The 26,366-nt window shown below is 37.9% G+C and overlaps 1 protein-coding gene across 1 annotated transcript in view; it reads left to right on the forward strand.

The window, feature by feature from the left end:
• The first annotated feature begins 932 nt into the window (after positions 1-932).
• The window catches only part of LOC114650091 (serine/threonine-protein kinase 24), a 157,917-nt gene continuing 132,483 nt past the window's right edge, over positions 933-26,366 (forward strand). Inside the window, exon 1 of the mRNA XM_028799535.2 lies at positions 933-1,753. Within this exon, the coding sequence (XP_028655368.1) occupies positions 1,712-1,753 (42 nt within the window). The 5' untranslated portion in view covers positions 933-1,711. The remainder of the gene's footprint in view (positions 1,754-26,366) is intronic.

Here is a 26,366-nt window from a genome sequence, read left to right on the forward strand (position 1 = left end):
CTTAGCGCCCGTCGTTCTGCCACAGATGTCAAACTGTCCAGCTCCATGCCAACAATAGAGCCTGCCTTCCTCACCAGTTTGTCCAGGCGTGAGGCGTCCTTCTTCTTTATGCTGCCTCCCCAGCACACCACCGTGTAGAAGAGGGCGCTCGCCACAACCGTCTGATAGAACATCTGCATCATCTTATTGCAAATGTTGAAGGACACCAGCCTTCTAAGGAAGTATAATTGGCTCTGTCCTTTCTTACACAGAGCATCAGTATTGGCAGTCCAGTCTAATTTATCATCCAGCTGCACTCCCAGATATTTATAGGTCTGCACCATCTGCACACAGTCACCTCTGATGATCACGGGGTCCATGAGGGGTCTGGGCCTCCTAAAATCCACCACCAGCTCCTTGGTTTTGCTGGTGTTCAGGTGTAGGTGGTTTGAGTGGCACCATTTAACAAAGTCATTGATTAGGTCCCTATACTCCTCCTCCTGCCCACTCCTGATGCAGCCCACGATAGCAGTGATGGTAGATTTACAGCATTTTTCAAAAGAGCAAATACCTCACCACGGTGAATACTATCCATTTAATTACTATAACTTTATTTTCCACAAGAAGATAAAAACGGACAGTTTACTTCAAGAGTAGAACGACTGATTGAGAAATTGGTTGTAATGAAAACGTAAAACGAGCCCTGACGCCAAGCATTACTAGAATAATATTGCCCTCCCAAACTATATATAATTTAAAAGTAAATGATGCCAAGATATCCAACATTGGTAAAACAAAAACAAACCATGTAAAGCGTACTGTCCTCATCGATGCTGCGCATCAAGTCTTGTCCGGTATCATTGAGCGCTGGCGATTGATTGAGTGAGCGAGTACGCCGCGCTCGGGCTCCCCCTACAGCCGCGCGCGTGCGTGGCACTGGGCGTCCGGAACCGCCCTGATGTCAAAGTGACAGCGCTGACAAGATGGCGGAGGGAAGCCCAACGAAGTGAAGAGGGCAAGACAAGAAACATTTGTACCAAACAGTCGCACAGAGACGATTTCTTTGGTCGCTTTTGTGGGAAGGCGGGCATTTGTAATTCGGCGGCTCTTTGAAGGGGTGCGTTAAGAAACAAACAAACAAACAACAAGAGCAAAACAGTTCTACTTCTCAAGAGTCCAAGGAGTAAACAGAAGTCGCGTTTGCAGCGGTAGATTAATCTGCGGAAGACTTCGCACATCGAGGACCCGAAGCAGCCTATCAAGAGGGAAAACGAGCCAGAAAGAGTCGGAGCTCGCTCTATGTGAATAATGTCAAGCAACATTTCACCGGGCGGCCTAGACGCTTCGTGGAAACTTGCAGCCCCGTGAATTGTATGCTCTGCATTTCCGTGTGTTGGATTCTTCTGTTAGTTATGAAATTAGTATATTTTTAATCTTTCCATCAGTGTTTTGACACTGTTCAAAAGGAAGACGAGGGGTTGGGGGAACGAGTGAGGTAATCCAGGGGGACCGGAGGCAGTCTTGAACCGGAGATTTTGTTTTACAATTTACCCTATTTTCTGAGGGACGAGACTCATTTCAAAAGGAACTGTTTTTATTTATTTATTTTTGTTTTAAATCGCCACTGGATGTACATACGTTCGTTTTTAAAGGAAGAAAGATTGGATACTTTAAACGTGTAAGACGTCATCGGTATCATTTTCTTTTTTGCTGGTTTATATTGCTTGACGCTATGGCTCACTCACCGGTGCAGCCTGGCCTGCCGGGGATGCAGGTAAGGAAATTGCACGTTTATTATTATTGTTGTTATTGTTATTCTTTTCTAATTTAAATAGCGTTGCAGTACCTTGCTGGTTGTGAAGTCTAGTTAATAAACTGATCGGAGCGAAGAGAGCTGTAAATAGTGAATTGTGCTTCGGTATTGGAAAGCAGCGGGTGGTTAAAAATAATCTGCTCAGTTATTCGGTTTATCGAAACGAAGGCGTGTAAAGTTTTGGTAAAGGAAGCCTGAAGTGGCGACACATTTCCGCCCGCTGCTTTCAGGAAGTGTGGGGGCACCACGGCCTGTGGGATCTAAACGGGGCGTGCTTCTGTTTCTCGGGGCCTCGGGATTGCATGAAATGGGCCACCACGGAGCTATGCCCGAAGCCAGCTCGAGCCAGGCTTTAGAACGGGGTTGTAGGCGTAAAAGGATACGACACTACTCGCCCCTCCCTATACCCAGTAAGTGAGCGCACATTGAAAAGTTCACTCTTTTACCTTACCCGCTGATGTAGGAAATTCGTTGATGAGCAAAGAGTGGATGAAGGCGGAAATAATTAAACCAGTCGGTTTCATCTCGCAGACACGTCCCGGTTTTTAGCATCTCTCTGAGATGAGTTAGTTTTTAAATCCCAGTGGACAATTTCTTCATTATTTTTGGGGGCTCTTGGGAAATGTCTTCAAGGGGTGTTTACTATGATGGTATTTTTGGTTTAGTTTATTTTCTGCTTTTACCAAACAAAGTATAAGTGCCTGAAATAGTGCAATCAGTGATCCGTAATACTAAACGATACTTCACAAGTACGTCTATTTGTGAACGAATGGCAGTGTTATCACAGCACCTCTGGCAAACATTTGCTCTGTCGTATTTGGTGTATATATTTAGTTGTGGTGGAAGTCTTATGATCTTAACATAAGGAGGACGATTCATGTTTTGTTTATTAAATTATTTCCAGTATTGACAGTTGGTTGTTTTGTTGAAGATCATTTCAACAATGTGATCATTTCTAATGCACTACTAGACTCGCTTGTTATGGTCGCTAAAATATGATAATAGCCACATTTGATCTTATGCAGTGAAAGTGGTTAATTGGGAGAAAAATGCTTTTTTCATTTGATAGGCAACATTTAAAGGGCATTGCTGATAATGCAAAATGAAAATCCGCATAACATTATTTACATTAAGTAGTTTTATAGAGAAATGCGTCTACCAGACTATGCCTTGCTTGTATCTGCAAGTTTTATCTGCCATTCATTATGAGTCCTTATAATTCATATCCATGTTTGTTCTCCTATTGTTTTCTTTTAATGAAAATTAACAAAGTTAAATAGTGAATTTTGTAGTATCTTAAAATATGCAAAAGTTGTAAACACATAACATTCTCACACAAATTGCCAACCAACCTAACCTGCATGTCTTTGAGATATGTGGATCGAAAGGCCATCCAGACATGGAATGAAAGTGCAAACTCCACATGGGTATAGTATATGAATCTAGGTCACTGGATATGGAAATTAGGAATTTTAATCACTGTGTTGACATCCTGCTCAGTAGTATAAAATGTATACATACATATACAAGTATGTCAATATTTTTAGTAATTATTTTTTTCCTATGATTACATTTTTCATTATTATAATTGGATGGCACATGACTTTTTCATGCATTGCAGATATGAAAACAGTTCAAGTGAAGTTGTATTCAATTAGAGAAAAGTATTTAATAATTCAACCAAGATTATGAAAATTTTCTTAAACCTTTTTAGTTCTTTAATGAATGTGCAGAATTCTTGGAAGGGTATGAATTAGGTGTATGCGATAGTGGCAAAAGATGTGCCCACGCTCAGAATACAGACATGACTTAAACGATGTGATAAGTCAGTTAACAAACATTTCTCATCTTATTCAATAACATTTGAGTTAAAACATGTTTTAAATGTCACCTTACATATGAATGTGAATTGTAGTTGGCAAGAAAAGCTGAAAATTCCTCCATTAGCATCATTTGCCTCCATATAAATATTCTTGTACGTGCAGCACAATTAACAGCAAAATGCTGCGCTGCACACTCAAATCTGTAAGATGAAGTAGTGTTATCCTGCCCTACGTGACTCCAAAAAAAAAAACACAAAATAAGGAAAATCATTTTGATATGAATGCTGTCACTCTACGTTTGGATTTTGTATTGGTTATACACAAAGTTGCACGGCGATGACAAAAGCATGCCCGGTCCCAAAATGTTAAAGCACAGTGTGAGTGCAGGAGAGTAGGAACGGGGGAGAACCATGCCTAGTGTGAGTACATCTTAAAATTCTTACTGATCTAGCTTGATCTTGTTCATAGGCTCTTAATTGTAGCTTATTAATGAGATTAATGGAAACAGCAGTTAATGAAAACATGTCTTACTTATTTACTTAAAACTGTAGTAGAACAACACAAAAACATTAAAATCACCAGTCAAAGTATTACTGAGATCAAACAGTGCAAGTATGAGTAAACCATTTCAGAGTGGCCTACATGATTTACATAAAAGTTTGCACTAAGACCAACAAAACTATTATAATGAGAGCATTTTTAACAGTCACATTTATTGTAAACAAGATATAAATACAAAGGGAATAAAATCTAGTCATAATTGAACTACAGCATGAACAGTACAGTCTGGATAAACATAAACTGCTCTTTTTTAAGGTGAATTGTGCTGCAAACAAGAAAGAACAAAAGACTTAAAGTGCAAACATCCAAATTTCTGTCAAATACTATACTGTACTATAGCTTTTGTAAACAAGTTCTGTCACATTTTGTACAAAGGTACAAAAAACCCAAATCTGTAACATTTTTAAACAAATTACTAACTTCAATTTCTGTCCAATCTTGCACAAAGTGATCAGAAAAAATAAAAGAATTGTAAAATTCTAATGAGGAAACTTGAATATGTATGACAGAAACATGAGTCTGTCTGCAGGATCTGGCTTCAGAGCAGCACAGTTACATGTTACAGTGCTTCCACTGGTGCTGAAAACCCTCTTAGAAGGGCTGCCTGAAGCAGGGATGCACAGGTACATTTTTTCCAAGGTTTTTTTTTTTTTTTTTTTTAATATGGGGAAATTGACTTACTGTGTTTTCTCACTCAAGTGGAATTACATCACTGCTTACCTCAAGTGTCATCAAGTAGCTCTTGATCTCTTTTTACATGGCAGTGTACAGAGACTTGCTTTCTCTGAATTTGTGTTTTTTTATTTAAATAGCTTTCTAAAGACTTTTTTCTTCTTTTTTGCTCCCCCCCCTTCCCTGCTTCAACTTCTGCAGCCATAGGGTGAAGCAATTGAGGGACCCAGGGAATAGCTGTCTTCCTCTGTCGCCATAGCCATGAGTTCTGTTGTAGCTGTTCTTGTAATTGCTTCAATCCAGCAATCATTATTGTAGCATTTTTTGTTTAAATGAACTATTAACGTGTCGTTACATCACTATAGTTCGATACTTTTAACCAGGTTAACACCCAAGTGTTAAACAGAAGATAGCAGAAAGAAACTCGCTCTAAAATGTATAACTTAATATTTTGGTTAATAAATTGCTAAGTAAGCTCCAATCATTTTGGGAGGAAAATGAAGAACTGCTTTGGCTGATCGAGTAAATCTTGCCATAGCGGCAAATAGGATATTATGGAACAATACACAGTGTTACATGGGAGGGTCTGAAATCCTAACCCCGCCCATATATGTGCACGCCCCTCTGAGCTCTGCACCTCACTCCCTTGAGCTCCATCTCTGCCCTATCCTTTGACCCTCTTTGAGTACCTTACCTGCCTATGCACTCCCAGTAATCTATCCTGTTAGTAGGTTACATGAGACAACGAACATATGGACTTTCAAGGCATGATTTTTGCAAAGCAAATGATATACTCAATAATTTCAGCTCGTATATTTAAAGGAACACTTTGAAAACACATCAGATCTCAATGGGAAAAAATCATGCTGGATATCTATACAGATATGGACTGGGTAATGTGTTAGGAACAAAAGGAAGCCACATGGTTTGATGGAAATGAAAATTATCAACCTACACAGGGCTGAATGCAAAGACATCCTGAAAATCAAAGTGTAAAAATGAGACGGCAGGTTAGTCCGTATTGCTGAATTTTCTTTGCAGCAACTCAAATTGTACTCAGTAGTGTGTATGGCCCCCACGTGCTTGTACGCATACCTGATAACGTTGGGGCATGCTCCTAATGAGATGATGGATGGTGTCCTGGGGGATCTCCTTCCAGATCTGGACCAGGGCATCACTGTGCATTACTGAGCTCCTGGACAGTCTGAGGTGCACCCTGGCGGCATCGGATGGACCGAAACATAATGTCCCAGAGGTGTTCTATTGGATTTAGGTGAGGCTGAGTTTGGGGGCCAGTCAGTGGTATCAATTCCTTCATCCTCCAGGAACTACTTGCATACTCTCGCCACATGAGGCAGGGCATTGTCGTGCACCAGGAAGAACCCAGGACCCACTGCACCTGCATAGGGTCTGACAATGGGTCCAAGGATTTCATCCCGATACCTAATGTCAGTCAAGGTGCCGTTGTCTAGCCTGTAGAGGTCTGTGTATCCCTTCATGGATATGCCTCCCCAGACCATCAGTGACCCACCATCAAACCGGTCATGCTGAACGATGTTACAGGCAGCATAACATTCTCTACGGCTTCTCCAGACCTTTTCACGTCTGTCACATGTGCTCAGGGTGAACCAGCTCTCATCTGTGAAAAGCACAGGGCGCCAGTGGTGGACCTGCCAATTCTGGTATTCTATGGCAAATGCCAATTGATCTCCACGGTGCCAGGCAGTGAGCAAAGGGCCCACTAGAGGACATCGGGCGTTCAGGCCACCCTCATGAATTCTGTTTCTGATTTTGTCAGAGACATTCACACCAGTGGCCTGTTGGAAGTCATTTTGTAGAGCATTGGTAGTGCTCATCCTGTTCCTCCTTGCCCAAAGGAGTAGATACCGGTCCTGCTGATGGGTTAAGGACTTTCTACGGCCCTGTCCAGCTCTCCTTGAGTAACTGCCTGTCTTCTGAAATCTCCTCCATTCCTTTGAGACTGTGCTGGGAGATGCAGCAAACCTTCAGGCAGTGACACATAATGAACCATCCCGGAGAAGTTGGACTACCTGTGGAACAACCTCTGTAGGGTCCAGGTATCACCTCCTGCTGCTAGTAGTGACACTGACCATAGCCAAATGCAAAACTAGTGAAAAAACATTCAGAAAAGATGAGGAGGGAAAGATGTCAGTGGCCTCCACCTGTTAAGTCATTTCTATTTTGGGGGTCATCTCATTGTTGCCCCTCTAGTGCACCTATCATTAATTTCTTTAACATGAAAGCAGCTGAAACTGATTAACAACCCCTTCTGCTACTTTAATGACCAGATCAATAATCCCAGAAGTTTCATTGACTTGAAGCTATACTCTGATTAAAAAGTGTTCCTTTAATTTTTTTAAGCAGTATAGTATTCTATATGTTTTGTACCCATTCAAAATTGTAACTCCCACACTACTCTGCCTTACTGCATGTTGTTACTTTGCCCATAATTAGCATAAAACAGCAATTGTATTTGGCAAGTGAGGTCAAATAATGCTATTAAGAAGCAAGAAACTATGATGTTGCTGGGTTTTGCCGTAATTGTATTTATTTTCTTGGTTCTGATTGCTTTGCTTGTCTCTTTCCTGCGTTTATAGCTATGTTTCTTCCTTTTAAAAACTCTTTTAACTTTGTTTTATGTTTGTCCATTATTTTTGACCTTTATGTGAAATGAATGCAAGGTTACATCACCTGTGTTCTAAATTAATATTGAAAGGAAACTTAATTGGCAATTATAGAGTTTTTGAATGTGTGTGTGTGATGTTAAACACAATCAACGCTTTTAAATTTAATTAGAAAATGTTTACTGCTGATACCAGTTAACTTGTTAAAATGTTTTTGATGTGCCAACAGACAGTCAATATCCATGTCTAATTGAAGCTGATGGAGAATGGTGAATCTCACTAATTAAAGCAGTTCATTGCCACTATTAGGTACACCTATCCAACTCTGGTTAAGACTGTTTCCCCTCCAGAACAACCTGAATTCTTTAGGTGATGGATTCAAGGTTCTGGAATCATTTTGTAATAATTCTGGTCCTTGCTGCCTAAGGATGGGAGATACGGACTACAGTTGATTTTGCAATTATTTTGACCTAAAATGCGATATTCAATATAGCTTCATATGTTCTCAGAACTCTAAAGATTGCAGATCAGTAACATAAACATGTATATGTATACAGTAATCCCTCCTTCATCGCGGGGGTTGCGTTCCAGAGCCACCCGCGAAATAAGAAAATCCGTGAAGTAGAAACCATATGTTTATATGGTTATTTTTATATATTTTAAGTCCTTATAAACTCTCCCACATGGTTTATAAATATTCCCCGTACAGTTATACAGCATAAACCCTTTATATTCTCTTAGTTATTAGGTAAAATTCGTTGAAATTATGTATGTAAACACAGTTTATATACTACTCACAAACATATGCATCGTATATCATTGAGGAGTTTTATTTAATACGTAATACAGTTTTAAACATATTGTAATTGAGTAGGTAATATAAAAATACGTGAAAAATCTCTAACATGTAAATGCTGTACATAAAACCAAAATGTTATTTTAAAGATACTGTAGAGCGTCTCCGATATCACATTGGTTACAGCCATTACGATAGACAGGCCACCAGCAATAAAAATACCTACAATGCAAGGAAAAAATTGTATAAAATGTGTGCACAGTTACAATAAACGTACATACATGTACTAAGTACGTAGAAAAATAGTTTTGGGTACTCACCAACTTATCAGATAACGATGACATTTACTGCACTGTCGCAGCTGTTCTAAAGGAGCCTCTTCAGGCGACTGTGTAGCACCGCCGTCGTCTTCTTCCACAAAAGGTGTACTAGGCAGTGTTTTGCGTGTAAGGAACATCGTGATGGGCAGTTGCTGGCGCTGCTTTTTCATTTGTGTAAAGAGGTTCCTATACACTTCCGTGACGCCATCAAGAGCATTTTTAAATTGCAAAGAACGAATCATTTGCGGGTCCCATTCTACAACTGATGTCTGGAGATCTTTTGCCATTCGTAGAATGGTCGCGAGACGCTCGAGAGTTAGCACAGCACCCAGGAGCTTAACCGCGTGCTCTGATTGGGTAGCTTCTCAGCCATCCGCCAATAGCGTCCTTTGTTTGAATTCAAATGCGTCCCTTGTTTGAATTCAAATGGGCAAATCAACTGAGGAAGCACACGTACTGTAGACCGCAGACATCCGCGAAGCAGTGAAAAATCCGTGATATATATTCACATATGCTTACATTTAAAATCCGCAATGGAGTGAAGCTGCGAAAGACGAAGCACGATATAACGAGGGTTCACTGTATACACATTTTCTATATAGAATACATTTTCTGACAATGATATTATGATGTATTAGCAAAGAAAATAGTTCAATTTTTGGGGGGAAAAAAAAAGATTAATTTATGAATAGCAGTACCTATAAAAAGAAAAGGCTTAAAAGCATGTTTTTTTAATTCCTCAACTGTTTTTGTTTTATATCTGTTCTACCTAGTTTTGAGCTACCGTTGTATTTACTGCATTTAACACCTTGTCTGGCTTGCTGGCATCTGACTCAGTCATGCTCTCTAGTTGGCTTTTTTTATGTAAGGAAACAAATCTTGTTTGTTTATTCTGCTAATCAAAGATCATACTACATTTAGATATGTCTATTGTACATGTGTTTTATGAGTCACATCATTTGTAATGGTCCCAAATTATATATTTCCATATTTGTTCATTTTCTTGTCTGTAGGTTTCTGTGATGTGCAGGTATTTATCTTACAATATGCTCCGTCATAGTAAATACCGTATTTTCTGGTAGACAACTTATATTTTGCGCCCAGTATATAAAGTAGCTCTTAACAGCTACTTTAATCCTGCTTTCTCTACAGTAAAGATAGACACTTTACACGGCCAGTGGCAGGGAAGAATCAATAAGGGTGCACTTGAAATTCTGAGGAGGGTGGTGATATTGCTGTGGAAATGCAGCCATTGCAACAACCCAGCAAAGCTTTGCTTTCACTTTCAGTCCCATTAAACAGAGAAGTAATATATGCCTATTGTGACAGATAGGGGGCACTTTCGTCCCCTAGAACCCTCAGACCACTCGTCAGACACCAGATAAAATTCCAAATATTGACTTTATTTTTATAAATAAGTGCACAAAGCTCCCTCCACTCCACAATTCTCAATAAACAATCAATAATAATCACAATAACAATTCCTCCACTCCACCCAGCAGCTCATTAACCCTTCCTCCCAACTCAGCTCGCTGCTGGGATTTCCCACAGTCCTTTTAAAGTCCTTGACCCGGAAGTGTTTCTGTCCCTCAGTCCATGTGACTTTATAACACTTCCTGTTCGGGTGAAAATTCCTTCTTTTCTTCAACCCGTAAGAACGTCATTTCCTCTGTCCGCGTGACTGGGAAGTACTTCCGGGTTATACGGAAAATACAAGTCCTTGAGCCTCCCTGCAGCGTCCCCTGGCGGCCCCCACAGTATCCAGCAGGGCTGTGATGAAAGACTCCAAGTTCCATGATGCCCTGCTGGAATTCAGGCCCTTCCATGTTGCAGGGATGGCTCCATCTGGCGGCTTGGGGGTATTGTCCGGGATAAGCTGCCAGCCATATTCCACACTATTAAATTATGGCATTATAAAATCACACAGATTTCAATTTCATTAATTGATATTTTACTATCCTATTACTAAACTCTGCTCAAAAAAGTAATATGGTTGTATACTTCCTGCAATAATCTTAACAGATTCAAAGATCACCAGATCCATGTACAGTGGAACCTCGGGTCATGACCATAATTAGTTCCAAAACTCTGGTCGCAACCCTATTTTGTCGTGACCCGAAGTAATTTTCCCCCATAGGATTGTATGTAAATACAGTTAATCTGTTCTGGACCGTACGAGCTGTATGTAAATATATATACGCTCGCTCGCACGCTCTCTCTCTCTCTCTCTCTCTCTCTGTGTCTCTCTTGCTCATTCGTTCGTTCACTCGCTCGCTCGCTGCACAGGGAGAGACTGAACATGTGCAGTAATCATCTGCGTGTACAAATGGGAAAGGAAACTGGCTTGTTCGTCACCCGAGTATGTGGTCGTGAACAGATGCAAAAGTTTGGCAAACTTTTTCGTCGTAACCTGATTTGTACGTGCTCCGAGACGTTCGTGACCCAAGGTTCCACTGTACTTAAAAAAAGTTAATGAAAATAAAGCAGTTTCTTGAATATCCAGTTATTGTAATTAAGAAGCACATTTTACTTGCACAACTAAAAATACAAACTCTCGATGTAAAAAAAAAAAGGCCAGTAATGCAGTTGACACATACATAATTAATGCCTGACAATTGAATAATTTACACAAAACACTGAAGGCTGTATTTTTTTTATATCCGATTGTGACATTTTAAAGCATAACAGAGTCAGCTTGGAAAGGTGGATGTCGGCTTATGTTGCCTGGATATGTCTCTCTTGGTGTGAATTAGCGGTTAATGTAGTTATTTGACCACTTGGAATGTACGATTAATTTTAGAGTACTAGTTAATTAGGTGAAAGTGTGTTTTGCATATGATAAATCAGTACATCTCTTATCACCAGCTTCTTGTCTGCTCATATGGTATGCAGTGGAACTTTGAAGATTTTATGTAACTTTGCTTAGCAGGGACCTGTTTTGCCAAGAATTGCATGAGGGCTCTTTGTAGGTGCTGCACATGTCAAAAGATAAAATATAAAAAGATATGACATAAATCCACATGAAGAAGCCATCCAAAAATGTACAAAACCAAAAATTTGCTAACAGCAAAGCTAAACCTACCTGTTCTAAGCCTTTTCTGTTCTGCTCCTCGATCCAATTTTTTTCTCATGCTTATCACTACAAGGAAACATGGGTGGATTCAATGTAGTTATGCTTAGAAAGTGGTCAAGATTTTTCATATTTTACTTAACATTTAGACGGGGTTTCGGAAGATCAAAAGTGTTGAATATTGTGATGTTGGCTTTTGAATATTGGTTTTTCATAAATATCAATTCAAATTGAAAATTCAATATTTCCCAGCTATCTTGCTGACTTCATAGCATCATGCAAACATCTCTTTCCATATCTTCCAAAATTTGCTCTGTTGGGTTGAGATCTGGACACCTGTACAAAATGTCATTGTGCAGCACTGTATGGGGAGCCAGGCTTGGACTGCTGTTGCTATTGCTGTACACAACCTATTGCTATTGCTCTTCAAGTTCCAACACCTTATGGATTCAGAGATGCTCTTGTGCGCACCTCTGCAGCATAAAATTACTAGTCCTGGAATGTTTCCCTTTCTTTTTAAACTGTTTTTTGAATATCAAGATGTAAAAACATTGTTTTACAGCTAGCATCACACTTATTGTTAAAAGCATAGAGCTATCAAAGCAGTCCTTTAGTAAAGGCTGGGAACTGTTTTTAAAGTGGATCAGCATCTTTAAAGTTGAAACCACGCAGACATGGAAAGGTGTGACGTTCCTTTTCTATAGCCTAGGGGACAAACAGGTCTGTAGGTGCTATAAAACAGTCTGGTTAAGGTGTATAGAACTGGCCTACATCTTTAGCAATACAGTAATCCCTCCTCCATCGCGGGGGTTGCGTTCCAGAGCCACCCGCGAAATAAGAAAATCCGCGAAGTAGAAACCATATGTTTATATGGTTATTTTTATATTGTCATGCTTGGCTCACAGATTTGTGCAGAAACACAGGAGGTTGTAGAGAGACAGGAACGTTATTCAAACACTGCAAACAAACATTTGTCTCTTTTTCAAAAGTTTAAACTGTGCTCCATGACAAGACAGAGATGACAGTTCCGTCTCACAATTAAAAGAATGCAAACATATTTTCCTCTTCAAAGGAGTGCGCATCAGGAGCAGAGTCTGTCAGAAAGACAGAGGAAAGCAAACAAATCAATAGGGCTGTTTGCTTTTAAGTATGCGAAGCACCGTGGTACAAAGCTGTTGAAGGCGGCAGTTCACACCCCCTCCGTCAGGAGCAGGGAGGGAGAGAGAGAGAGAGATAGAGAGAGACAGAGTTTGTTTTTCAATCAAAAATCAATACGTGCCCTTTGAGCTTTTAAGTATGCGAAGCACCGTGCAGCATGTCATTTCAGGAAGCAGCTGCACAAAAGATAGCAACGTGAAGATAATCTTTCAGCATTTTTAGACGAGCGTCCTTATCGTCTAGGTGTGCGAACAGCCCCCCTGCTCAATCCCCCTACGTCAGGATCAGAGAAAGTCAGCGCAAGAGAGACAGAAAAGTAAGCCGGGTAGCTTCTCAGCCATCTGCCAATAGCGTCCCTTGTATGAAATCAACTGGGCAAACCAACTGAGGAAGCATGTACCAGAAATTAAAAGACCCATTGTCCGCAGAAATCCGCGAACCAGCAAAAAATCCGCGATATATATTTAAATATGCTTACATATAAAATCCGCGATGGAGTAAAGCCGCGAAAGGCGAAGCGCGATATAGCGAGGGATTACTGTATTAAGTCTGTAAAAACGTGTCATGATTCTCTCGTTTTATCAAGTACCCAAATCTCCTCCAAGTGAGTGAGAGTTTACAACCATCAGGAATGCGTCTTTTCTAAGTAGAGACACAATTGATTACTGTATATGGTCAGTAACAATATGACTGGCAATTGCATAAGAGTCCATCTTTTATCAGAAAATTTGATTACTTCAGTTTGTGTCCATTTGTCATCTTTGAGGCATAAACTAACTAAGAGAGGATAATCTGAAATAGGGCTGTTATATAAAACAAAAATTAAGATTTGAATATTTGTATTAAATTTGCATGTGGTAAGATTTTCTCACCTCAGCAAACCAGTACCTCATTACCAAAACACCTGCGGTCAAGTTTTAGTCAGTTACATCAAAAATATGGCCAGAAAAGGCAAATCAAAGTGCAGCGCAGAAAGGTATTTAGTATTAGTTGTGCCAGTTAGGAACTCGTTCATTAGAGGGAAAAAAACATACAAATGAACTTGCAACAAATACTGTTACTGATGCAAATCAACAATACAAAGTCTATTTTGATTTTTTTTTAATAAACTTAGTGCAATTCAAATTCTGATACTCTTCTGAACAATTACAGGTAATAAGACCTTTGCATTTTAATGTATAGATTTTGTACTTTGTTTTATATTTTTTGATGCTTAAACTGCTATTATTAACATTTCTCAGGGCAGAGCTGTCATTCCTGGCTCACAGATCTCAGGTCTACATGGTGTTTGTATGTTCTCCCCATGAATTTATAGATTGATTGGTACTGGTGAGCATCAGTGGGTTTATTCACTCATAAATATTATTCACCAGAGTAGCATCCCAGAGATGGTACATGTCTGTTCCCACACAGACTATACACCATCTCTGTTGCTTCTTTCCTGTAACCATTTAGCTCCTTAATAAACACACTCAGGTATAACCCTCCTCCTTTCCTACCACATCATAATTGTCATTGATATCCACTGAGAACGTCATCCTATTGTTGTAATCATAGCACACTACAGTATTCTTTAGTATTTTATATTATAGCTCCAGCATGAAGAACAATTCTTTCATGGTTGACATACTGGCAATAAAATGTTTTAAATCAGAATCTGAAAAAATTTTGACACTGACCAGTGAAGAGAAACACTAATATAACAAACAAGTTTTACTTTTCAGCATCATAAAGTGTGTGTGTTCTTTCTAACACAGGCTTGGACCATGAATTTTTTCAGTTTTGGAGACTGACAATGCTTCAGTTTTGGACTATGTCATGCTGATGTATCCAAGTATCTCCAGTTATTTAGTGCTTTCATTTTGGAAATCAGCATTAATACACAGATGTGTTTCAACTGTTCATGAAGAACAGATTTATCTAATCTGTAACTAATAGTGCCTGCTTTCTCAAGTATTGTAGCTCTTCGATTCTTCATTGTGATTTTCTTTACACATTTTCTTCATTGATATTCAGTGCCAACCTAATTGTGGATTATCTTCAAGAGACATCGTTCCCCAAAGAAATTTTATTGCCACCTGTTAATTGTGGCATGTGATGGGGGTTGCCTCTGATATACGTAGACTGGTTAAGAATGTATCTATAAAGGCATATTGTTCTGTGGCATTAAAGCTGTAATAACAATACCTGATTTTCCAGATTTCATTTCACATAGCTTAAAAACCAGAAGTATTTATTATAAACCACAAATGCTACACACTTGTAATTCACGTACAGTATTTATATACAAAGGAGCTGATCTTTGGCCATTTACAAAATCAGCTCTGTAGAATACCACTTTTCGGTTTAGACTCGGAAGTTTTCAATTTTACATTCACCAAGGTCACCATTCTTTTACAAATGTGCACAAATTAATATAAATAACAGTAACCTGAATTTCATAAGTAAAAGTAAAACTGAAATATTATTCAAAATAACTTTTATTGCTTCAAACATTTAGATGTTAGGTAAGTAAATACCCGTACCTTATATTTACATTTATTAACTTGGTCAGGTGTTATTAATCACAGAACAAAACAACAATTGGCTCTGACCTGTGATCATTTAAAGTGACTTTGATTAGTTCCGATTAAAAGCAGCTGTTTCCATAGGATTAGACTGCTTGAAATTGCATTTCTTAGCAGAATAGCTTTAAGACATTTCCCAGATCAGGTTGTACATTCATACTGGCTGGTGGAAACTTTGAAAGAGCACCTGGGCTTTATGTCAAAGACTGTTTGTTCATCATATGTATGTAACAGCAATATCACAACTACTCCACAAAGTTGGCCTGTAAGGACAGGTGGCAAGAAAAGGCTGCTACTTTAAAAAAAACAAGTCTTTTTTTTCTTTAAAATCACATTAAAAATTGTGTGGCCATAGTGAAGTTGCTATGGTCAGAGGATGTCAAAATTTGACTGAATGCAAAACCCAAAGGACCTTCACTTCCCAAAAAACTGTATTTCTCTAGTAAGGGATGGACATAGCAGTATCCCTTTAGTGTATTTCTTTTCAATTGGGGATAAACACTTGAACTGAAAAAATGCCAGGAAGTTGAAGATGTTCACATTTCAACATGACATTGACCCTGACCACACAGCAAATACAGTGTCTGAAGAAGACAAAGTGAATGTCCTTGAGTTGTGGCAGTAGTCAGATTCTCAACCTAAATCCCAATCTTAAGCACACTTACTGTACAATGGTTTCAGAAATATTCAGCCAGTTTCACTTTCTGCTCTCTTTGTGTTGGTTTAATTTTAAATCGATAAATATACCATTTTTGCCCATCAGTCAAGACTCAATAATCAATGAATGACAAAGTGAATGCATGTAAGGTTTATAAAATTCTAAAAAATCAAAAACCGAAATCTCTCATTTATGTAAGAATAATTTCTGATTCACTGTATTTGAGTATTTGATAAGTTGAAAGTGAAACTGCAAATAAAATTGCAATTAAGGCAAAGACAGAAAGCAGACCGTGTTTCCCACTACTACTCTGGTAAAAAGCAACAACAAAATTTAAGAAATTTAGACTTGATTCTTATTTTATTGTTATGTTGCTCTTTTTGTTATACTTTTAAGTGATGAACAAAAGTAATAAATACATTTTCCTTATTTGTGACTATTCCTCCTGAAGTAAGCTTTAGTTACTTGACTGATGACTGGTTTTGGTTTTAGAAGAATAACTGCAGGAAACTGCTAGATACATCTTCTAATTAAAAACAGAATATTGTATTGCACACCAATACACAGTATGGAGCTTACGGTTGATTGTAGGCCTTTAGTTTTCTCCACTACACTTAAAACTATTCAAAAATGGCTTACAGGGAGATGTTTCTTAAGATTCAGTATCACTTGCTGCTGAATGTATGGGTAACCTTTGCATTCCTTTAGAAATTTTTTGAATTTTCATCATTTTCTCTCTATTATAAAAAAAAAACTCCTTTGAGAGAAAGAAAGGAGACGAGACGTGATCTTCATGTTAAGATCACGGAAGACATTTAAAAGACCTGCGAGACAAAAGAGAATGGCCACAGAGCGTCTCGCGGGGACCTTAAACATGAGACTTTGCGCCAAGAGATTGACCCAGGACCGTCTTGCGATGACGTAGAACATGAGATTCTTGCAAGACACTTGGCTGAATAACCGTCAGCTGTGAAAAAAGAAAATAAAATGATATGCCCTTTAGAAGTACAGTGGTACCTTGAGATACGAGTGCCCCAACATACGAGTTTTTTGAGATACGAGCCGTCACTAGGTCGATTTTTTGCCTTGAGTTACGAGACAAAATTCGAAATACGAGCCATCAAAGAGCTTGTCGCCGCACATTCCGAGGAACTGACGACGGAGGAGTTGACGGAACTACAGACGCAGCAACATACGGAGGTTCTACAGGAGATCGGTATCGCGGAGGAGGTTACCTCATAAAGTGAGATAAAGGAAGTGTTTACAATGTGGGAAAAAGTTTCGAACTTTAAAGAAAAGAAACATCCTGAAAAAGTTACAACTGATAGAGTAGCGGCTCTATTTAATGGCACTTGCCTAACGCTTGACTTTATTGAAAAGAAACCCTGAAAAAAATTGCAACTGATAGGCAAGTGTCATTAAATAGCGCCGCTGCACTAACGCTTGACTATATTGAAAGAAAACATCCTGAAATAGTTGCAACTGATCGTGTAGCGGCTCTATTTAATGACACTTGCCTAACGCTTGACTTTATTGAAAAGAAACCCTGAAAAAAATTGCAACTGATAGGCAAGTGTCATTAAATAGCGCCGCTGCACTAACTCATTTCAGAAACATTCTAAAGGGGAGGACTAAACAAAGCTCCTTGGATAGGTTTCTATTGAAACACATTGAGAATGAAAGTGAGGAAAGCATGGCAAAAAAGAAAAAAAACTAGTGAAGAAGAAAATTAAGTTAAGCAAAAGTGAAAGAAAAAAATATTACAATATGCTAATTGGCTTCGCCAACATCTGTTTATTTCTAGAGATTCTCTTTTATGTATTAGGTTTTATTTTGTTTGTATACAATATTTGTTCATTATAAATACATTTTTCTTATGTTGAAAACATCTAACAAAATATTGGGGTGGTTTTTTGGGGGCTGGCACAAATTAATCTCATTTCACTTAATTTCAATGGGGAAAATTGATTTGAGATATGAGCATTTTGACTTCCGAGCTCGGTCACGGAACGAATTAAAATTGTATCTCAAGGTATCACTGTATGTGGAAGGCAGAAGAAACTGTACATAATTAATATGTCTGGCAGAGGAAGCTGATAGTTCTTGAAAGGTTCAATTCAGGGGATATACTTAAAACTGAATTTTTAGCAGAGGGTGCTTTTTTGTATGAAAAACACATTGTTGTTTTTGTACTTCATTTGTATAATGGCTGTTGGCCAAGCTCGTGGAATAGGTGAACTGTCCCATATATAAATTTGCATATAATAGAATTTTAAAATAATACAAGCTGACAAATAATTATACAGTAAGACACTTAAATCAAATATTTAATATGTATTTTGTAACAACATTTTATACTTAAACATAATAGCTTGGATATTTGTTTATACGGAATAAATTTTAAAAGATGAAAACCACTTTATCGTCTTATATTAGCTTTTTTATGGTATTCATTTTCCTAAACATATGTATCATAAATGATGCTCCATCTAGTATTTTGTCTAAGGCAAGGTCTTCACATTTTATGTCAGCATGGTCATCTTGATAACCATGGTTAGGTCTGTATCACTTGTAGCTTATGGTGTGTTTTTTTTTTTTTGTTTTGTTTTTTGTTCCAAGATGCTTTTGATAATGTTTTCTTAGATGTCCAACCAATACAAGACTTTGTAATTTTATTTGTATGTTTTATTTGTTATTTTATTTGTATATATTTTAAGGAGATTTAAAGGAATACATAATTTTGTTACTTAAAAAATGAACAGTTAATTCCTTGGCCTATGATTTAATTATAAAAATACATTTTAATATAGTGCATAAGGCTTCTGTGCATCTTGTTATGCAGGAAGTTAGTGTAAAGTTTTTTTTAAAGGAATAAAGAAAAAAAATCAGAATCAGTTGATCAAGTAACATCAGTGATGTAATGCCCATAAGAAACCTGATTGGAGCATCCCTAATGTTTCGGTGCTCCAGCATTTTGTTACAGCCTGTGTTTTTTGCAGTTTTGCAGCCATATGTAAGATTTACTAAACCCAGAACAATTCTAAATCAATAAATAGTTTATTGCATTGAGTGTCTAAGTGCCTAATGTGCATATCTGTTTCAGATAATCTTGGAACATATTAATATTGTTAGTATGGACAATGGGGTTTCCATGTTGTTATGTACCTGGTTAATTAGTTTATCAGTTGAACCTAGAGTAGAGTCTAAAATATGATTTTGCAGAGATAAAATTTGTCAGTGACAGTAAGAATTCAGAGATTTTATTCTAAACAGATATAGAGTATATCCTAAATACATTGTAAATCAGCCAGGCCTAATTCAGTATCTTCAAATCATCTTGTCACTTGCCTTCCACTTCATAAGTTAACTCCCTTATCATATGGAAGAAGGTTATGACACCATCCCTCTCTGTTTTACAGTCACCATCCCGCATTACACTCAATTCATGATATGTAAATGTCATAGATTTGCTGGATTTAGCTGAAGTGAAATATTTTTGAATACCTTTCCTAAGTGGTAGAGGCCAGTTGCTGAATTCAGTACTAAATATGGTGGATTTTACTGAATTGTAACAACCCTGACTTAACCCATTTCTTTAATCAAAACAATCACATTCAGAAAATGCATTTGAATTTTACTGTTTTTCCTAATATTTATTAAATGCATTTTCTCTTTTTTTATTTTCACTAAAATAAAAATAATTATTTGATGTACAAATTGAGCAGCATGTCAACAGTAACCCCACATTTCTCCAAAATCTCCAGCTGGAAATTTGCACAAGTACAGTGAACTAGGGAGATGAGATGTCATAAATGGTATCTCAGAAAACATGTGTTAACAAGTACAGAGCCTAATTTTTTTTCATAACCAGATTTGACAATGTAGGTTAACTAATTCTTCAAAATTTAAAGTATGACATTAAATAGAAATATTGCTCCTTTTTGTTAAACTAAAAAAAATCTGGATTTGAAAAGTATGTTTGGATGGTGGAGTCACACTGTTGGATTATTAAACATGGACAATACATACTGGATCTCTTTGACCTTGAACTGATGTAGCAATCCACATACAGTTAAAAAGAAAGATTGTGATCTCTTTGGAATTGCCTGAATATTTCCATGCATTAGTTGTTAGGCCTGGGTAAAAATATCAATTTTACAATTAATTGTTATATTTCATTTAGAAGATTGATTCTTAAAGTCTCAAGGTCAATCTCCTGAATCTCTATCCTTCTCAATTACTATATGTAGATTTTTGCCTCTGTGTTTTTGGTGTCCTATCGAGTAGATGGTGCTAATGCACTTAAGTCTTTACTACTTTGCATAAAATGGTGTGTCCTCTTAGATACTTAAATCAGATTTGTGGCATTACTATGGGCACAGACAGTGCGTTAGTAAAGAACAACTAGATAAAACCAAAGCCATATTTAACCCGTGGAGCTCAGAACTTACTTACTGTTGTAAAACAACAAATTTGAGAAATCGTTTATCTCAACGACAAATGCTGTCTCAGTTGGCATTCAAACAAGTAGAGCCTGAACAATCTGCCCTGGAGATGGTGTTTTGCTCCAAACTTCTATTAAATTTGCCTTGTGCACAAAAAAATAACAGAATCTATAGCATTTTGTGTCTGTAAAGATAAGAGACCCTACAAAACGCCTCATCCAGCAACTCAAGCAGGCAATCGTTGTAATTTTCAGAGCTGCCTGCGATACAAAAATAACCATGTGCTCAAAGCAGCTGACTTGAAATGGCTCCATAATAGTGACATTATCAGTCACAAACTGGTTCTTTTTCTTTTATGTTCCATTCATTCAGTGCCGCTGTCAACAAGCATCGTCTCTATATCCTCATTTTAAAATGCTTCCTTTTTTGTCTGAGATCTGGGACACGTTTTTGAGACCGATTAACGTAACTGCTACAAGTAAACAACTGAAGATATGTGTAACATGTAGAATTATAGAAAGACACAAGTCTTCCAGTTGTATCTTTGACTAATTCAAGATTATTTTAAATGTCCAGTTGGGAAATAAATTTGGCTAACAGGCACAGCAGCACCATCACCATAATATCATCGGGACAGGGGTCAGCAATTGTAATATTGTCTGAAACAGAATAAACAGACAGCTGGCTATAATTCGCCTTTTCCTGTCGACTTTGATATCTGACCACTTTTTTGTTTTATTTTGGGCACTGGGTGACTTTCTGAATTTGAATGTTAAAGAGTGTTTCTGCTACACTGTATCACTCCATAATTTATTTTTCTTGCTTATACCACTGCTTAATCCAATAAATAGTACATTTTTTCTTTCCTCCACTTTGCATTTGCTGAAATTCTTCTTTTTTCCTCATGCTTTGCCTTGTCTTTTAACAAAACACCAAACAGAAGGTGATATTTATATTGATTTGCATGTTAAAATATGCAAAATTCTCGGAGATTTGGGGTGTGGCTGTAGGTGTGTGCACATGTTAAATTTCATGTTCATTGGGCTTTCTAAAGGGGAAGTGTGTGGAACTTGGCGTACGCACAGATTTATGAATCTGGATTTTTTTGTGCATACGTTCATTTCCACTTTCTGTACACTGTGTTTTAATATAAATTCTATGCCTGGCATCATACATGAGGCACCTGGTCAGAGGAAGGAGGACAAGGAAACCTGGTGGTGGAATGGGGAAGTACAGGAGAGCATAAAGAGGAAAAGGTTGATGAAGAAGTGGGATAATTGGAGAGATGAAGAAAGTAGACAGGAGTACACAGAGATGAGGCATAAGGTGAAGAGAGAGGTGGCGAAACCTAAAGATAAGGCATATGAGGAGTTGTATGAGAGGTTGGAAACCAAGGGGGGGAGAAAAGGACCTGTACTGATTGGCTAGGCAGAGGAACCAAGCTAGCAAAGATGAGCAGCAGGTTAGCGTGGTAAAGGATAATGATGGAAACATACTCACAAGTAATGCTGGGCGGTATGACCAAAATTCTATATCACAGTATTTTTCAAAATTATACTGGTTTCACGGTATTGGACGGTATTTTTTTCCCTTGCATGAGTGGATGTTAACCACATTTTCCACTACAATTACTGGCTAAGAATAACATATTCCATGGTCATGACAATTGTACATTGTACAAAAAACATTTTAATGTGCACACAAGTATTAATACAGGTTTACATGGCCCCATAAAGTCATAGTTTTCAAGAATAGTTTTCAAGGGGGTGGCACTAATGAAGAGAAGGATTCACATTGCATGACAGGTGCAGTCAAAATATAGAGCCTTTTTATTGAACAAAGTTTGCAAACAACTTAAACTAAAATTTTGACAACATATTTTCAACCTTCCAAAGAGGCATTTAGACTTAGTAAAATATCCAGAGGTGCTTGTCAAAAGTTGTATTGCACTGACCATGTCTTAGAAAAGGAATAAATAGTAAATATTTTTTGTAAACCAAATACACTTTGTTAATGTTAACAATCTCTGTCCACTGACACATTAAAAGTGACTTTTTAAACAACTTTACCATCATTAGACTGCATAATATTTAAACTAATAAATAACAACAATATATAATAAATAATAGTGCAACTTCCAGTAATAATATTATTACTTCCAAGACTTCAAAGCCCAGGTGCATTACACAGTATTCACCAAATTAAATTAAAATAAAACAAGTGCAACTTGGTGATAACATCTTTACCAACTGAGCCATCATTAAGGCAAACTGCATTAATATGGACATTGCTTCAAGCTAAGCTATATACATAAAAAAATAAAACTGCAACTTGCATTTATAATGCAATTTGTGGTATAGCCCTACGGAAGCGTATTAGGGCCACGGTGAAGAAAAAAAAATACGGACACAGTGAAGAAAACAAACAATATATCGAGATTAAAGTCGACATTTCCACTTTATTCTCGTAGTTTATTTTGTCATTAAAGTAGAATGTTGTAAACTAAACTTCATTCTGAAATCAATGTTTAATTTACTAGATTTTCTCAAATCCCATCATAAGTTAATGTAGCGTATTAAATGCTTTGTGTTGTGTTCCCCGACCCAGTTGTTAATCACTGTATGCGCTTCTTAAACTGACTTCCTCTACACTAAGTGAAGGCGTCGGCAGCAATCGCCGCACTGAATACATTCACTTCATGATATTCTTGCTCTCTGAAAATGTAGAATGCTAAGATAAATTTTCATGATGAAATGCATTAAAGCAGGTATTAAACATGCACAGTAGTGCTGCTCCCTTGCAGTAAGGGGTCCCCAGGTGTACGTTCAGTGTAGAGAACTTTATGGCAGGTGTGACGAGGCTCCAAAAAACTGGATGTATGAATGCGTATATTGTGTAAATATTGGGTTTGTGATCTGGTGGTCGGAGACACGAACACAGAATTCAATGCATGTTCTTCTGAGCGAGCTTTCTTTATTGTGCGCGTGCTGTCTCTGTCTGATGTACCAAACCCGCAGTTCCTATCTTTCCTTTTTCTTTCTCCACATAACCAATCACCACACGATAAATGTCTTTGTGAAATTAAACGTAGTTATAAACTTAGACCACAGAGTGTTCAGAACTTTAAAAAAATCTTCGTTATACATGTTTAATTATGCCATCAATTCAGGGTTGTGCCCATCCCAGTAAGCATTGTGTGCGAGGCAGGAGCAAATCCTGAACGTGGCGCCAGCACATCGCAGGGTGAATACGCGCAATACATACACTAGCAGGGTTAATATAGCATAACAAAACCCCACATCCTACATGACTTTGAAAGGAAACTGAAGCACGCCGAGTAAACCCACCAGAAAAACATGCAAATGCAAAGCAAGGAACACCTGGGACCCCATTGCTGCGAGGCAGCAGTGCAACCTCCACGCCACTGTGCCGCCCACATGATTAATACATGCTTTAATGCATTTCATCATGAAAATTATATCAAGTATTTATCTTAGCATTCTAAATGTTCAGGGAGCAGGAATATCATGAAATTAATGTATTCTGTGTGCTGCCTGCACCGCCTCTTAGTGCAAGAGGAAGTCAGTTTAAGAAGCACTTAGCGATTAACATGGCTCCGGGAACAGTTAACACAAAGCATCTAATGTGCTACATAACTTATGATGGGGTTTGAGAAAATCTAGTAAATTAAATATTCATTTTATGATGAAGTTTAGTTTATGATGCTCTACTTTAATACATTACTAGAGTAAAGTCAACATGTCGACTTTAATCTCGACAAATGGCAACAATAAAGTAGAAATGTTAAGAATAAAATCAACATGTCGTCACACTATTACACAGTACCCAGGTACATTACACAGTATTGGAAAAAAATAAAACAAGTACAGCTTGGCTTACAACAACAACAACAACATTTATTTATATAGCACATTTTCATACAAAAAGTAGCTCAAAGTGCTTTACATAATGAAGAGAAGAAAAATAAAAGACAAAATAAGAAATTAAAATACATTAATTACAACATTAATTAACATAGAAAGGAGTAAGGTCCAATGGCCAGGGTGGACAGAAAAAACAAAAAAAAAACTCCAGAAGGCTGGAGAAAAAAATAAAATCTGTAGGGGTTCCAGGCCACGAGACCGCCCAGTCCCCTTTGGGCATTCTACCTAACATAAATGAATAGTCCTCTTTGTAGTTCGGGTTTTTCACGGAGTCACTTGATGCTGATGGTCATACAGACTTCTGGCTTTTAATCCATCCATCATTGTTGGAACATCATGGTGCTTTGGGTAGATGGTGGTGGCGCACGCCACCACCAACAGGACACCGGAAAAGGAAACAGAAGAGAGAGTAGGGGTTAGTACAGATTTTGAATGAATAGTTATTATAATGAATTGGATATACAGAGTATCAGGATTAAATTACAGTGAAGTTATGAGAAGGCCATGTTAAAGTAATGTGTTTTCAGTAGTTTTTTAAAGTGCTCCACTGTATTAGCCTGGCGAATTCCTACTGGCAGGCTATTCCAGATTTTAGGTGCATAACAGCAGAAGGCCGCCTCACCACTTCTTTTATGTGTTGCTCTTGGAATTCTAAGGAGACACTCAGTTGAGGATCTGAGGTTAAGATTTGGAATATAAGGTGTCAGACATTCCGATATATAAGCTGGGGCGAGATTATTTAAAGCTTTATAAACCATAAGCAGAATTTTAAAGTCAATTCTGAATGACACAGGTAACCAGTGTAGTGACATCAAAACTGGAGAAATGTGTTCGGATTTTCTTTTCCTGGTAAGGATTCTAGCAGCTGCATTCTGCACCAGTTGCAAACGATTGATGTCTTTTTTGGGTAGTCCTGAGAGGAGTGCGTTACAGTAATCTAGCCGACTGAAAACAAACGCATGAACTAATTTCTCTGCATCTTTCGATAATATAAGAGGTCTAACTTTTGCTATGTTTCTTAGGTGAAAAAATGCTGTCCTAGTGATCTGATTAATATGCGATTTAAAATTCAGATTACAATCAACGGTTACCCCTGAGCTTTTTACCTCCGATTTGACTTTTAATCCTAATGCATCCAGTTTATTTCTAATAGCCTCATTGTATCCATTATTGCCAATCACTAAGATTTCAGTTTTTTCTTTATTTAATTTGAGAAAGTTACTATTCATCCATCCTGAGATACAAGTTAGACATTGTGTTAGCGAATCAAGAGATTTGGGGTCATCAGGTGCTATTGATAAATACAGCTGTGTGTCATCAGCATAGCTGTGGTAGCTCACGTTGTGCCCTGAGATAATCTGACCTAATGGAAGCATGTAGATTGAGAAGAGCAGTGGACCCAGGATAGAGCCTTGTGGAACACCATATAGAATACCATGTGTCTTTGAGTTATAATTACCACAACTAACAAAGAATTTTCTCCCTGCCAGGTAGGATTCAAACCAATTACAGTACTATCCAGTAGTATTATCCAACAGTATTCACACATTTGAACATAGTGATCCACATCCGACCTTTTAAATCCAAAGTGACTCCTTTTTCCAGCAAAAGTTCTTCTGTGTCATCATTTTCAACTTTATCATCTGCTACAGCTTCAGTTTCGGAATGTTCTCTGTCCATTTTCACTGCGCAATACCTCCACTACCGCATGTACTCCATTGCACGCCTGTTTAGCGGTATAGCAGTGAAAAAGGTCACCCTTAAACAAGTTCCCACAGCGACACGTTCCGAACGTTGTTTAGGCAATTTAAACCGGTGTTGTGGTATAAGAAAAATCCATATCATAACAAAAATAAAAAACGGTTTTCGGTATGATCCAGTATACCGCCCAGCACTGCTCACAAGTGAGTAGAGT

This window comes from Erpetoichthys calabaricus, chromosome 4 (genome assembly GCF_900747795.2).
Source record: "Erpetoichthys calabaricus chromosome 4, fErpCal1.3, whole genome shotgun sequence".
Lineage (NCBI taxonomy): Eukaryota > Metazoa > Chordata > Cladistia > Polypteriformes > Polypteridae > Erpetoichthys > Erpetoichthys calabaricus.